The sequence below is a fragment of the Anolis sagrei genome, chromosome 2 (assembly GCF_037176765.1).
Source record: "Anolis sagrei isolate rAnoSag1 chromosome 2, rAnoSag1.mat, whole genome shotgun sequence".
NCBI classification, from domain to species: domain Eukaryota; kingdom Metazoa; phylum Chordata; class Lepidosauria; order Squamata; family Dactyloidae; genus Anolis; species Anolis sagrei.
Genome location: NC_090022.1, coordinates 22,422,875 through 22,436,465, shown reverse-complemented (window position 1 = coordinate 22,436,465; position 13,591 = coordinate 22,422,875). Strand labels below are relative to the sequence as shown.

Genomic DNA, 13,591 nt, shown 5'->3' with positions numbered 1-13,591 from the left:
TTCCCTTCCTCTATTTTAGAGGATGTAAACACTCTCTGGAAATGTTGGGGCCGCCACAAATTGAGAATGAACTTGAAGGCACGCACACAATGCACAAAAAGATCAGGTTCACACCCTAGTTTTTTTTTTGTCTTGTCCTTTATTTACTGTTCTGAATTTAGGGAAATTGGAGCTCCCAGTGACACAGTGGGTTAAAGCGCTAAGCTGCTGAACTTTCTGACCAAGGTGTCACAGGTTCGAATCCAGGGAGCTTTGTGAGCTCCTGCTATTAGCCCCAGCTTCTGCCAACCTAGTAGTTCGGAAACATGCAAATGTAAGTGGAGCAATAGGTACTGCTCTGGCGGGAAGGTAATGTCAGCCACATGACCTTGGAAATGTCTACTGACAACGCTGGCTCTTTGGTTTAGAAATGGAGATGTGCACCAACCCCCAGAGTTGGACACAACTAGACTTAATGCCAGGGGAAAACCTTTGCCTTACCTTTACCTTTAGGGGAATTCCAGACAAGAATCAATCAGGGCCAGCTAACACCTCCCAACAAAGGATTCCCCCAGACAGTAACCAGCCAGGCCTTTAAACTGCAAACCACTAAAGGCTAATCAAGGTGGCAAATTGCAACATTCACAAGTACCTCAAGCAGACAAGAGTTGTTTCTCCCACCCTGGACATTCCACAGATATATAAACCCCACCAAGAGACCCTACAATCGTTGAGGATGCCTGCCATAGATGTGGGCGAAACGTCAGGAGATAATGCTTCTGGAACATGGCTATACAGCCCGCAAAACTCACAGCAACCCATGAAAGCCCAGCCCCTCCTCTCCGATTTGTTCTCTTCCCAAGAGGCGGGGAGGGATTTGAAGGGCTCGGAGCCGTTACCACAATGCGGAGCCCGCTCTTTCTCTTTCGACTCTCCTGGGATCTAGGGAGGATCAAGCAAAGCGAAGAGAGGCAACCAGCCCCTTCTTGCCTGGTAGGTGCCTTTCTTCTCCTGGGCTCCCTCCCCCTTCACTCGCCTCTCCCCCACTCCCATGACAAACATCTCCCGTTTGGGGCTTATAAGTTGGTCGCTAGCTGCTTTCAACGCACTTCTTTCTTCTTAAAGCGAATCAATGTCTTCTTGGCAAGGTTTTTTCAGGCTTTTGCCTTTGTATAAATACCTGAGAGGAAGAATGGGGTTGGACTGGATGGCCCACGAAGTCTCTTCCCACTCTATGATTCTATGAAGCGTGTGGATGCATCTCCCACACTGAAGAGTTAATGCAGTTTGACAACGCTTTATCTTCCAGTGGGTTAAACCCTTGTGCTGGCAGGACTGACTGGAAGGTTTGGTTGCTGACATGAAGGTTGCCGGTTCGAATCCAACCCGGGAGAGTGCGGGTGAGCTCCCTCTGTCAGCTCCAGCTCCATGCAGGGACATGAGAGAAGCCTTCCACAAAATCCAGGTGTCCCCTGGGTAATGTCCTTGCAGATGGCCAATTCTCTCATACCAGAAGCGACTTGCAGTTTCTCAAGTTGCTCCTGACACACACACACACACACACACAAATCCTCCAGGGTTCAATATTATAGAATAGAACTTCTCGATTTTCAAGTCTTGAGCTGGTGCATGACAGCTAGCCTGGGAAGGGAAGCTGCGAGATTAAAACTAACACTTTTAAAATCTCGCAGCTTTCCTTCCCTGGCAAGCTGTAATGCAGAGGGACGAGGCCGGCTTGGCCTTCAAGAAGAGCTGTGCTTAACCATGCCCACCCCATCCGTCCCTCTGCATCACAGCTCACCGCAAGGGAAAGAAGGGAAACCAGGAGATTTTGATGGTTTTGGAGGGAGGGAGGGGCACCTTCCATTAAGGAAGCAAACAAAGCGATTAGTATTTCCTGATATTTCCAATCTTTTTTTCAAGAAAATTTCAGAAATAATTTCAAAATCGAATCACCAGCGCCCCCTACATCTGAAACGAGTTTTGAACCTTTTTTTTTTTTTGGATCACCCAAGCCTAATAGATATGATTCACACACACAGATATAGTATCATAGATTTGAAAGGGACCCCTAAAGGACAATTATATGTTGCATATTCCAGAGTAGGCAAACCAGACTGCACCACAGCAACACATGGCAGGGGATGGCTAGTCTTTCAATAATAAAGATATATTTTTTAAAATCAACTTAAAATCCAGTTTCTGCTTCCTGAAGAATTCTGAGAAGACTGTTAAAGGGTCCTTCCTTCCTAGGATTCTGTGAAAAATGACACCTTTGGGTTGGGAGTTTTAGTTGCTGGGATTTATAGTTCGCCTACAATCAAAGAGCATGCTGAATTCCACCAACAATGGAATTGAAACAAACTTGGCACACAGAAGGGCTTGGTGGGCATTGACCTTGAGTTTTGGAGTTGTAGTTCACCTACATCCAAAGAGCACTGTGGACTCAAACAATGACAGATCTAGATCAAACTTTGCATGGATACTCAATGCGTCTAAATACTGGTGGAGTTTGGGGGAAAATAGACCTTGACATTTGGGAGTTGTAGTTGCTGGGTTTTATAGTTCACCTACAGTCAAAAAGCATTCTCACCCTCACCAGCAATAGAATTGGGTCCAACTTCCCTCACAGAACCCTCCTGCCTTGAAGAGACTCACTGACCTGAGCCTCCCTCCAGCCTTGCACACTCTTTCTCACCTGCACATGTGCACCACACTGCCATGCCCCGAGCATGCCTGCTCTCCCCTCCCCACTTGGAGCCTCAGAAAGAGCCCTCCCCCTTGGCTGAGAGGCCGGCCTATCACAGCAGAGGAGGGCTTTTGATGGGAGGATTCGTTTCTGGTTTCAAAAAGGAAGAGAAGGACAGGCAGACAGATCTTCAGCCTTCTCTGCCAAAAGGGTTCCTAAGAACATCAAAAATAAATGTTTTCTGATGGTGTTTCGTGACCCCTAGGTTGAGAAATGTTGTCTTAGGCAAAAGAAGATTCACATATTATGTATTGATTCCTCTTTCAGTCAGCAGTATCATGTTCGTTACTGGATTACAACTCCTGTTGCTTCAATTCTGTATGTATGTATGTATGTATGTATGTATGTATGTTCTACAAAGGCTCCTACGTGACTTGATGGTTCTAGACCAAACTTGGAACACATGATCCTTTATGATTCAATTTAAAATACAGGTTTTAAACTAAAATAATCACTCCCTTTTGTTAGCTGCCTTATTTTTAAAATAGCCTACATTGGTGGCTCATGAACCTCATGCTGCAATGCTTAGATGCTACCACAAGAGGGAAGACTATCGATAGAAAGGTTACCTTATGAAGAGATGACAAATCGAAGAGAATTAGAGTGTCTTTACAGAGATGTTCTAATTGTGGTGGTGAGAATTGGAGGAGTAAGCTTAAAGAGCTGGGCATGTTTGACCTGCAGAAGAGTAGGCTGAGAGGAGACGTGATGATGGTCATGTATAAATATGTGAGAGGAAGTCATAGGGAGGAGGGAGCAAGCTTGTTTTCTGCTTCCCTGGAGACTAGAATGTGGAACAATGGCTTCAAACTACAAGAAATGATATTCCATCTGAACTTTACGAAGAACTTCCTGACTGTAAGAGCTGTTCAGCAGTGGAACTCTCTGCCCTGGAGTGTGGTGGAGGTTCCTTCTTTGGAGGCTTTTAAACAGAGGCTGGATGGCCATCTGTCAGGGGTGCCTTGAATTCAATTTTCTTGCTTCTTGGCAGGGAGTTGGACTGGATGGCCCACGAGGTCTCTTCCAACTCTGTGATTTTACGTATGATTCTATGAGGTTTTCTCAGAAGGACAGCCAAAGATGAAAGTGAGCTGGGAATGTGAGAAAGAAGCCCTTAACATGACAAAACTTGGATAATTATAAAGTTCTTAACCGAATCCTATATTCAGACAGTGTATTTCTTCTGCAGAGAGGAAAATAATTAACCTGAGTTACTTTGTGCCAAAAAGCTTTATGATATTGCAAATGGTCCCTTTAGAAAATGTATACGTGGGAATACTAGGTATATTTTCTAGTTGCGTACATATAGAATTAGGACAGTGGGAACTATAGCCCAAGGTCTAAAAACACTACATCAGGAAAAGTGGTTGTACGCCGCTGTGTCACATTTGTTGCAAAGCTGTGGAAGCAAAGCTAAAAAGCCACTCTGTAACAAAAGTACACTGCATGTGGAAATATTTATTTATCGTGTCAGAAGCGAACCAAACAGTTGTGTTTTTAAAAAACCACAAAGTTTGCAAACTTGGCATTCTATTAAATGTCCTTTGACCAGTAGCTGGCCACTTGGTGTTGCTATAAGAAGGTCCTCCATTGTGCATGTGGCAGGACTCAGGTTGCATTGTAGTAGGTCATCAGTGGTTTGCTCTTCTCCACACTCACATGTTGTGGATTCCACTTTGTGGCCCCATTTCTTAAGGTTGGCTCTGAATCTGGTGGTACCAGAGTGCAGTCTGTTCAGTGCCTTCCAAGTCATCCAGTTTTCTGTGTGCCCAGGGGGGAGTCTCTCATTTGGTATCAGCCATTGATTGAGGTGCTGCCGCTTTTGAACTCTCGCTTGCTGAGGTGTTCCAGTATAAACTATTTGTATTCTGTGCATTTTTTCCCCAATACAGATCAATCTTGGAGACAGACCTTAAGAGGAGAATATCTTCACAAAACAAAGACTGTCACTTCAGCAAATGAAAACTTGGGTCATTTACATTAACTAGAAGAGCAGACAAAGCAACGGTTTTATACAGGACTAGAGGGAAAGACTGCATTGCCAGTTTGGATGGGCAAAGGCACAGATTAAAGTGCATGATTAAATGGTATTTGAAGTTTGTTTTCTCTGATCATATCACGTGAATAAAATCTGCAGCAAGAATCGGCTTAGTGTAGACAATCAAGTATATTCTCAAGAAAAATGGCTGAAGCTCATAAAATAGAAAAAGGCAAGGAATATTCTTTTGTGAAGTCAAATGAAGAAGAGAATGGAGCTGTGATTCGAGCAGTCAAAATGCCTTTGGACGGAAGATCCTCAGAGTATTTAAAAAATGGTGAGTGTGATGGGACAGACAGTACTTTATTTCCAGAAAAGCTATGAATTCACTGCCAACCCAAATTGGATGCATAGCCTGTTAACCTACGTCTAAGAAAGAGGAGCTCCCCCGCTTCCTCGGCAAAAGGCAGATTTTCTTCTCACTGTATGTATCTTGTGCTCCTTGGATGTATGTCAACAGAGACATATGCAAGATACTCCACTTCGGCAGAAAAAATGAAATACAAAGATACAGAATGGAAGACAGAGCAGTATGTGTGAAAAAGATCTTGGAGTCTTTGTGGACAGCAAGTTAAACATGAGCCAACAATGTCATGTTGTGGCTAAATAAACCAATGGGATTTTGGTCTGCATAAATAGGAGTCTAGTGTCTAGATCCAGGGAAGTAATGCTACCCCTCCATTCTGCCTTGGTCAGACCACACATGGAAACACACTGTCCAGTTCTGGGCACCACAATTGAATGGAGATGTGGACAAGCTGGAACATGTCCAGAAGAGGGTGGCTAAAATGATCAAGCTCTATGAGGAGCAGCTTAAAGAGCTGGTCATGTTTAGCCTGCAGGAGAGAAGACTGAGAGGAGACATGTTATTGTTTATTCATTCAGTCACTTCCTCATGGACCAGCCCATGCCAGAACTCTCTGGGAGAAGACATGATGGCCATGTATAAATATGTGAGGGGAAGTCATAGGGAAGGGGCAAGCTTGTTTTCTGCTGCCCTGGAGACTGGGATGTGGATCAATGGCTTCAAACTACAGGAAAGGAGATTCCACCTGAATATGAGGAAGAACTTCTTGACTGTGAGAGCTGTTCAGTAAGTGGAACTCCCTGCCCCGGAGTGTGGTGGAGGCTTTTAAACAGAGGCTGGATGGCCAACTGACAGGGGTGCTTTGAATGTGATTTTCCTGCTTCTTGACAGAATAGAGTTGGACTGGATGGCCCACAAGGGCTTTTCCAACTCTAAGATTCTGTGTATACTGTACATAACCAATATATAGGTTCCTTGTCTCCAAGACCTCAGACTTTTCTCTCATTTCAGTACATGATATAAAGGGGGGGGGGGGGGGTCATATCCTTTCATCCGGACTGTGGAGGACTGTGGGATAGGGAATTTCTCCATTCCTAATATGACATCTTTGCAGATATTGGAACTATGTAGAAACACTATTGGGGAAGGGATCTTTCAGCAGCAGACTCCTTCCCTGATTCTGGGTTAAGAGCATAGTCCATGGACATTCTCACTATAGTCAAGTCTTCTGTAATGTTTTACCTGTTGTTGTTCATTCGTTCAGTCGTCTCCGACTCTTCGTGACCTCATGGACCAGCCCACGCCAGAGCTCCCTGTCGGCTGTTACCACCCCCAGCTCCCTCAAGGTCAGTCCAGTCACTTCAAGGATGCCATCCATCCATCTTGCCCTTGGTCGGCCCCTCTTCCTTTTGCCTTCCACTTTCCCCAGCATAATTGTCTTCTCTAGGCTTTGCTGTCTCCTCATGATGTGGCCAAAGTACTTCAACTTTGTCTCTAGTATCTTTCCCTCCAGTGAGCAGTTGGGCTTTATTTCCTGGGAGGCAGTTATTCCTACCTTATGCTAGGGTTGGTGGTCCTAGTTGAGGGGTGATGTTAGAAGACCAACTCAGTGGTTTTCAGGAAACATAATTGCATCTTTCATTTCTGTGACCTGGGGCATGACTGCAGATTATGGGCTAAAAGTTACATTTTCAGGACATTCTGAATGATGATACCAACAATATAGGTGTGTTGGGATTGATTGATTTACGGTATTTATATTCCACCCTTCTCACCCTGCAGGGGATTCAGGGTGGATTACAATGCACGTGGCAAACATTCAATGCCATTAGACATACACATATATAGACAGACACAGAGGTAATTTAACATTCCAGCTTTCCGGCTTCATGAGGATATGCTTGATCCCGGCTACAGGGGGAGCTGCTGCTTCATTCACTTGTGACACCAAGTCCTTGACGGAGTACTTCCTTATTCTTTTGCATGCTGCTGAAAGGTTTCATGGTGTTGTAAATTAGTTAAATTAGCCTCCTCGCATAAAGCGGTACCTAAATTTCCTACTTCACAGAGGCAACTGTCTTTCAGGCTGCATAGGTCAAGAGCAAGCTACACTATTAATGGTCGGGAGCTCACTCTGACCTGGGCTGGCTTCAAACTCATGACCTCTCAGTCAGTTTTGATTTAATGCAGCTGGCTACTAACTAGCTGCGCCACAGCCCAGTGAAAGAAGCTGTGTACTTGATACCTTGGTTGCTTATTTATTATTTATTGAGTCATCAGCAACCAGTCAGTTATATTACATTTCTAACAGAACAAAGCAAACAAACAGACAAAAATACAAAATACAGAGTACAAAATTTATGAGTTTGGTAGTTGATTAAATGTCCTTTGACCAGTATCTGGCCACTTGGGAGTGCTTCTGGTGTTGCTGCAAGAAGGTCCTCCATGGTGCATGTGGCAGGGCTCAGGTTGCATTGCAGCAGGTGGTCAGTGGTTTGCTCTTCTCCACACTCGCATGTCGTGGACTCCACTTTGTGGCCCCATTTCTGAAGGTTGGCTCTGCATCTCGTGGTGCCAGAGCGCAGTCTGTTCAGCGCCTTCCAAGTCGCCCAGTTTTCTGTGTGCCCAGGGGGGAGTCTCTCATTTGGTATCAGCCATTGGTTGAGGTTCTGGGTTTGAGCCTGCCACTTTTGGACTCTCACTTGCTGAGGTGTTGCTAGCTTTCACGAAATACATTCTTTGAAAGGGGTTGTTAGTGAAGATTTAAAATAGGAAGATCTTACTTAAAAAATAATTTCACTTTCTTAAGCTCTTTTTGGACCCCCTGGTGGTGCAGCTGGTTAAACCTCTGAGCTGCTGAACTTGCTGACCAAAAGATTGGCAGTTCGAATTCAGGGAGAGGGGTGAGCTCCCGCTGTTCAGCCCAACTTTTCCCAACCTAGCAGTTTGAAAACATGCAAATGTAGGTAGATCAATAAGTACTGCTTCTGTGGGAAGGTAGTGGCGCTCCATGCAGTCATGCTGGCCACATGACCTTGGAGGTGTCTATGGACAACACCAGCTCTTCGGCTTAGAAATGGAGATGAACACCATCCCCCAGAGTTTGACTAGACTTTGTCAGGAGAAACCTTTACTAAGTTCCTCTTATTCACTGATGTTTCCTCTTCTACACAAAATTGTTAGATTCACTCTGGGTACAAATTCATCCTGCTTTTTCTTTTAAGGGTCTTCCTGGAACAACCGTTGGTGCTACAAGAGTGGAAGAGGAGAGTGGGTCATATCTGCAACATATTTCTTATATGCAGTAATTTTGCCAGTGATACTTATTAATATTATTCTTATCTCTGCCATTTTGTTCTCAGGTGAGTGAAGAACTGCATTAGTCCAATTATACAGTACAATCTATCAGTTATATTAAATTTTGAAAGAGTCTTAACATATTTGTGAGCAGTCTAGAATGTGTGTTAATAGATCCACTGCATTTATGCTCATCTTAATCTTTTTAGTGCTGACATTCTGACACGTAGTATGGCCAATGCTGTTAACATTCTAGTTTATGAAATCCTTTGTCCTACCAGGGAGAAGAAATGCAAGATGTCCAGATCTTCTCCCTGCTGATCCCTGTCCAAAGGGTTGGCTGGGATATCAAATGAAATGCTACTACTTTTCAACAATTGAAGGAAACTGGACCTCTGGCAACAGACACTGTTCCTCCCACAATGCCTCCTTGGCCATGGTCGATTCCCAAGAAATACTGGTAAGTATAAAAATTCAGAGCACGGTTAATCTCAGATCATTCATCAAATTCTATAACACATTATCACTACATTTTCAAAAGAAAAATACTGTATCAACTGGTTTGCTGTGTTTTTTTGGTTGATAATATAGCAATCCGCTTGGGGTTCTTTTCTAAGAATGAAAAAAACAGATTGAATAAAACAGAAGCAGCAAACTTTAAAGTTTGGTGGATTTTGCTCCTTTGCTTCCAATTGCTAAATGAAGGGTTTAAAATACCGTTGCATTTTCAGTTTCACCCCTCAGTAATTTCTGAAAGTATGTGTAGAAGTGAGTTGCTGTTAGCTTTCCAAGCTATATGACCATGTTCCAGAAGCATTCTCTCCTGACGTTTCACCCACATCTACGGCAGGCATCCTCTGAGATTGTGAGGTCTGTTGGAAACTAGGCAAGTGAAGTTTATATATCTGTGGAATGTCCAGGGTGGGGGAAAGAACTTTAGTCTGCTTGAGGCAAGTGTGAATGTTAGCAATGATTAGCATTGAATGACTTTGCAGCTTCAAAGCCTGGCTGCTTCCTGCCAGGGGGAATCCTTTGTTGGGAGGTATTAACTGCCTCTGATTGTTTCCTGTGTGGAATTCCCCTGTTTTTTGAGTGTGGCTCTTTATTTATTGACCCAATTTTAAAGTTTTTAAATACTGGTCACCAGATTTTGTTCATTTTCATGGTTTCCTCCTTTCTGTTGAAATTGTCCACATGCCTGTAGATTTCAGTAGCTTCTCTGTGTAATCTGAAATGGTGGTTGTTAGAGTGATCCAAATTTTCTGTATTCTCAAATAATATGCCGTGCCCAGGTTGGTTCATCAAGTGCATTACTATGACTGACTTCACTGGTTGAGATAGTCTGCTGTGCCTTTGTGTTCCTTGATCCGTGTCTGGGCAGTGCTGTGTTTGGTGGTCCCTATGTAGTCTTTTCCACAGTAGACTCCTGCGGAGGTGAGAGGATTCCTCTTGTCCTTTGCTGAACATAGCATTTGTTGTATTTTCTTAATGGGTCTGTAGATAGTTTGTAGGTTTCTTCATCAGCTTTCTTCTGCGGTCAGAGGTTCCCTTGATGTATGGCAAGAACACTTTTCCTCTGGATGGATCTTTGTCTCATGGCTTGTTTTTGGTCTTGCCACTCTTCTGATGTCTGTGGTGGAGTATCCATTGGCCTTTAGAGCCCAGTTTAGTGATTCAGTTCCCCTTGGAGAAGGTGGGGTTCACAGATTCTTTTTGCACGGTCTGCCATGGTTTTAATGGTGCTTCCTTTATTTAGACTTGGGTGATGGTTGGAGTTTTCATGTAGGTATCTATGCATGTGTGTAGGTTTTCTGTAAACTGTGTGGCCCAATTGTTGATTGTGCAGAAGTTGTGAGAAGATTATGTGTAGAAGATTATGAGAGAATTGAGGGTGGAAATGGCTTCACATGTTCACAGCTATCCAAATAAGGCAATGTTTATTTCAATGTTTCAACCATCAGTTTTATTTTCACTTCATCTAGTTCTCAAATGAGAGGTAAATCAAATTGCAGTTGGTAATCTGTGCTTCCTTCCTTCCTTCCTTGATTAAGGATTTCTTTTTACGTTACAAAAGCCCTCCCGATCACTGGATTGGTCTCCAGAAAGATTCAGGTCAACCTTGGATATGGATTAATGGCAGCATCTTCACAGAATGGTAGGTAGTTAGGATAACTAACAATCATGTGTGCATTTTGAAACGGCTTCTGTAGTCTCCATGTTTATGTGTAACCTAACCCTCTTGCCTTGCTGAGTGTTTATGGCATCCTCATTTGCATGGGGTTCAGGGAGCGTCTCCATTGAAGACATGGGACAAGTCACATATTTGATGTCAGGAGTCTATAAAAGAGGGATGCTTCTTTGTTTCAGCTCTAGTGTTAGAATGTAATGTGTGCTTCATGTTTCTCTACTTCTATTCCAGTTTCTTTCTTCGCTATGTTGCTTTTTGCAGGTTGCATGGTGATTTTAGGCCCATGCTATAGAAGAGAATGTTGCCTTTTTACTCTCTATTTTGGATTGTATCTTTTGATATTCTGCAACCAAGAATGCTGTACCTGTGTGATTTTTAAAATTTAATTTAATTTAACTCATGTTTTAGCTGATAAGGCCTCGAGTCCCCCTCAGGGTAGAGAAAGGCTGAATATAAATGAGGTAAATAAATAAATAAATAAACTCAATATTTGTGAGCAAGCTACCTTTTATTACATCAGCAAGTTAATGTGGGGTTTTCTTTTGTTTTACTGGCCTTTCTGAATGTGTATTGTATGTTAATGGGGGTGCTGGGATCAATAGCTAATTGAACTTTTAAATTTGGTTGTATCCTTTGCTTCTCAAAGGGCAAGCTATCTTGTATGTCTGCTCATCCCATCGTTGTTTTAACTCTGCTAATGTGGTGCTTTTGCAGGAAGATATTACTATTTCAAGCGATTTAGGATTTAGTTTGCCTCTGGTCAACCCCCCCCCCCCCCCAGCCCTTCCATGCTCTAAGTATCTGCATAATAAAAACACAATATAGGGGGGTTTTTTCTATTCTGTTAGAAGCAAAAAAAAATGTCCAGATTAGGGTTGGCAGGTCGAGAAATGGAGAGGCTTCTGTACCTTCAGTGCTTGTGTAGAAAGGAAATTTCAGCAGGTATTGCTTGATGACTACCAAGACTGAAATTCCCACTTCTACACAATCCTTAAAAGTAAAGGACCCTTTTCTACTTTTCAATTAGGCAACCCTAGATCAAATGCTGATAAATTCTTAAGTGCAACAACATAACATTCTGGCCTCTAAATTTGTTATGTTTTGTTAAATTTCAATCTTCTAGTGAACTGACACACAACCAATGAGTTAAGTGAAATATGAACTTTATTGTGGAACTTAATAACAGTAATTAAAATGGGAGAGAAAGAATGTAAGAATGACTAGTGAGATAAATGGAAGGATGAGATCTAAATAAATGTGTGGATAAGTCCACACAGATAGCTAAAACTGAGAGCAGATTCGTAAGGGACAACCAACCAAACAGACATGCCAGACAACTCTATGGACCTCATCACACTAGAGCATGGATCCACTTTAAATCTAGTTTCTGCCTCCTGTTAAATTCTGGACCTTGTAGTTTATGGAGGGGCCTTTAAAGTGCTCAGCTGGACAGGTCCTGAGCCTCACTAAACTATAAACCCTTGAATTCAGAAGGAGGCAGAATCCAGATTTATAGAGGATCCATGCTGTAGTGCAGTGGATTCCAACCTGTGGATCCCCAGATGTTTTGGCCTTCAACTCCCAGAAATCCTAACAGCTGGTAAGCTGGCTGGGATTTTTGAGAGTTGTAGGCCAAAACACCTGGAGACTTACAGGTTAAGAACCACTGCTCTAGTGTGATGAGGCTGTATATAGATAACAGACACATAAGGAAAACACATTGCAAGCTAATGTAATGGACTATTACATGCCTGCCTTGTTGGAACAGAACACTCCTCACTTGGAATGATTAGATTTCACTAGTCATTTAATATAAGATGACAGTTCCTATGCTGATCCCTCACCACAGTAGAAGAGCAGGATGACTGCAACAAGAGGTTTAAAAAATGTGTTATACAGGCTGTGAATTACTCAAACCTTTAGTGAATTTTAATTCTAACAGTCCTCCTCTGAGTGTTCGCAAATGGAGGTTGTAATAATCTGGTTCAGTCTTCTTGACTTGGTGTTCCAAAGGGTGGTACTGGATTTCTCACCATGTGACTTCATGCGAGCTATATCGGTAATGCCTTTGCCTGACAGAGTTTTGTTGCTCCTCAGGTTCTTCATGCTTCCAACGGAAAAAGGGAGGAGATGTGCATATTTGAATCATAAAGCTGTTGCCAGCTCCAGCTGCACAAGGGAAGAACGCTGGATCTGTAGCAAGGACATGTTTGAAGGATTTGCCTGATTTGCAGAAACTGAACCCTGATTCCTGCTCTACTTAGCACCGAGGCCCTTCAAAATGTACTTGAGCTTTGCTATGTTTTCAGCCTCTTGCCCCATGCAGGAAAGAGTCTATTCAGTCCTTGCAGAACTTTTCCTAGAAGACTTGGCACTTGAGCTGTCTTGTAGTACCCGGCTTTATAACCAGCTTTATAAACGCTGGCCAAGCTGAAGCAGGAAAAAAGGGATAGAGACAAGACCAGATTCACATTAAAAGATGTGAATCAAAAGATGTTCAATTTCCCAAGACTTTCTTTCCAGGATGAAGAGGAACCATAGCTGAGCACCCTTTGGGCTTGGTCACTTAACCAATTACAAATCCACCTAACAGTAATATTGTCTAGTCCACATTTTACTAGTTTGTTTGCAAGAAATCATGAGGACCTTGTCAAATGACTAACTGAAATCAAGACACAGCAGGTAAATCGCCAGCTGCAGTAAATCTTGCTAACCAAAAGGTTGACAGTTTGAAACCGGGACAGGGTGAGCTCCTGATCTTCAGCCCAACTCCCCACCCACCTAGCAGATCAAAAACAGCAATGTGAGTAGATGAATAGGAACTACATTAAGTGTGTGTGTGGGGGGGGGGGGGGGAGGTAGGCACAGCATTTGGGGAAAAGAAAGCTCTTGGCAAAGAGATGGAGTGACAGCACCCCCTTGTGGCCGGAACTGAGCACAGCCTCCAAAAGATGCCAAATGATGAGAAAAAGCCTATACACACCTCTATCTGTTGTCTGTCTTGTCATTGTATAATTGTCATTGAATGTTTGC

At 43.1% G+C, this 13,591-nt stretch overlaps 1 protein-coding gene across 1 annotated transcript; it reads left to right on the top strand.

The window, feature by feature from the left end:
• The first annotated feature begins 883 nt into the window (after window positions 1-883).
• On the top strand, window positions 884-13,405 carry LOC137096014 (C-type lectin domain family 2 member D-like). Its single transcript, XM_067463346.1, has 6 exons — window positions 884-972; window positions 4,621-5,043; window positions 8,298-8,435; window positions 8,652-8,830; window positions 10,422-10,525; window positions 12,656-13,405. Exons 2-6 carry the CDS (start codon window positions 4,911-4,913, stop codon window positions 12,783-12,785), a joined length of 684 nt encoding a protein of 227 aa, XP_067319447.1. The 5' UTR covers window positions 884-972; window positions 4,621-4,910; the 3' UTR covers window positions 12,786-13,405.
• Window positions 13,406-13,591: the final 186 nt, after the last annotated feature.